Source organism: Hibiscus syriacus, unplaced genomic scaffold, assembly GCF_006381635.1.
Source record: "Hibiscus syriacus cultivar Baekdansim isolate YM2019G1 unplaced genomic scaffold, ASM638163v2 tig00110123_pilon, whole genome shotgun sequence".
NCBI classification, from domain to species: Eukaryota; Viridiplantae; Streptophyta; class Magnoliopsida; order Malvales; family Malvaceae; genus Hibiscus; species Hibiscus syriacus.
The window spans coordinates 360812-362703 of NW_024062599.1; the positions used below are offsets into that span (position 1 = coordinate 360812).

At 39.1% G+C, this 1892-nt stretch overlaps 2 protein-coding genes across 2 annotated transcripts; both read right to left on the reverse strand.

Moving 5' to 3' along the window:
* Positions 1–300: 300 nt before the first annotated feature.
* Positions 301–1533, reverse strand: LOC120215528 (probable carboxylesterase 2). Its single transcript, XM_039213193.1, has 2 exons — positions 1059–1533; positions 301–960 (listed from the first exon to the last, which is right to left on the reverse strand). The coding sequence occupies exons 1-2, from the start codon at positions 1418–1420 to the stop codon at positions 951–953; spliced, it is 372 nt and encodes a 123-aa protein (XP_039069124.1). The 5' UTR covers positions 1421–1533; the 3' UTR covers positions 301–950.
* Positions 452–841, reverse strand: LOC120215539 (probable carboxylesterase 2). Its single transcript, XM_039213199.1, has one exon. It carries the CDS (start codon positions 839–841, stop codon positions 452–454), a length of 390 nt encoding a protein of 129 aa, XP_039069130.1.
* Positions 1534–1892: the final 359 nt, after the last annotated feature.

Sequence of the window (1892 nt, forward strand, 5' to 3'; positions counted from 1 at the left end):
GGCTCGTTCTAAAGTTTTATAATGTTATTTCATGTGTTAATTAATTAATAGATTAGAGTTGACAAATATACAAAATATTTAACTTAAACTATTTACACAAAAGGCTAACTAACTCAAATGGTTTAATTTGACCATTGAAATTTTAAAAATCAAACTATTTAACTTAAAATATTTATTCAAATTAACTTTAAAAAATTCAATGATTCAAGTGGATTAATTTGACCTTTGAAGTTTTAATTTGCTGAGATCACAAGTGTAGTTAGATATTCTGAATTGATCCAATCTTTACAAGAAACGAAAGAGAAAATGTAGAATCGCATTGCACAAAGTAAACAAAGGGATGTAAGAAAAATGGACAGAATACTTTGGAACGAGAATCAAGTGATGGGTATATCTCAAAGCTCGGCTGATCTTATTTTATTACTAGAAGACAAGTCAAACCCCACATTTTTCACTTGCCTTGGTTCAAGAAAGCAGCCAAGCGTTTGAACAAGCTCTTGGCCTTGTCGGATTCAGGGTTAAAGATATAGAACACATGACCCTCACCTTCAGTCTCCATAATCTCCGCTTTTCCTTTCCACTCAGATTTCACCAATTTATCGTAATAAAACCTCCCCCTGTCCTTCAATATATCCTTCTCTGCAACAATAACAAGGATTCTATGGCATGCCAACCCTGCAAGATCCGGGGATCCATCTGCAAACGGATTGATGAGCGGATCATCACACCCTTTATCGGAAGGACAAACGTATAGCCACCACTTATCGACTAGCTCTTTCCGAACCCGATCGGTAACCTCAGATCCAATCGGATCGGTTCCCCAGAAGTAAGAGTGGATCATCCCAATGCCCACAATCTTCAACTTCTGACTCAGATCCGAATCCTTGATCCGGAGAGCCAAGTGGTGTGCAATGTTTGCACCAGCACTATCACCAACCAAATAAACCTGGTCAAGGTCCACATAATCCTTGATCCAGGTTTCATTGTTGCCATCTTCTTCTTCCTTGTGAGAAGCCACCCATTGAAGTGATGCCCATGAATCTTCATATGCTGTAGGAAGAGGGTGCTCGGGGGCTAGCCTATAGCCGACCGAAACAACGACAATGTTGGCCTCGGCAACGAGCATGTTGAGGCTGGTATGGTAGTTTGGGGACGCTGGCGAAGCAACACAAAAAGCTCCGCCGTGATAATAAACTGCAAGGGGTAGCTTTTGATCGTTGGGGACGAAGATTGGCCGGTAAATTCTAGCTGAGACGTCGGATTCAGGTATGATGACGATATCTTTGGATAACACGTTGGTTTCGGGATCAAGCCCCGGGGGAACCACTTCGAATCCTGCTGTTCTTTCGATGGTTCCATCTTTGTATTCTTTGAGCCACGGGAATAGATCGACAAGAAGTTCGGAATCGTTGGAACCCATGTTTTTGTCGGAGAAAGTAAAAGAACAAGGAGACAATACTCGGAGAGACGGAAGAAAATTTATAAAATGATCAAGGAAAATGGAAGAGACTATTGACACCAGCTAAAGCACAGCTATTGCCTTTTAACAAGAGACAGATTCAATGGCTCACTCACTCTTTTTATAGAGAGAGACAAGCTCAAATAAAGAACTTTTTTTTGGTAAATTACTTGAATGACTGCCGATTTAAGGGGTTGATTTCGATGACTAATGTTTTCAAAATTTTATTAATATGACTATATAGTTATTTAATTAGTTTCAATACAATCACTTGTGTTGGGACTTACGATAAAGCTCAAATTGACAACTGAAAAAGTTTACCAAGAGGGGTGAACTGACTTTTTGATAATTTTAGAGAGTAAGGAGATTTAAAGTGATAGAAAAATGATGCACGCATATTTATAGTGGTTCGACTTTCTCAACCAAAGTCTAT

Excerpts from the sequence above, each read along its gene's own strand:
- LOC120215539 (XM_039213199.1), bottom strand. The coding sequence starts at position 841 with ATGATCCACTCTTACTTCTGGGGAACCGATCCGATTGGATCTGAGGTT.
- LOC120215528 (XM_039213193.1), bottom strand. The coding sequence starts at position 1,420 with ATGGGTTCCAACGATTCCGAACTTCTTGTCGATCTATTCCCGTGGCTC.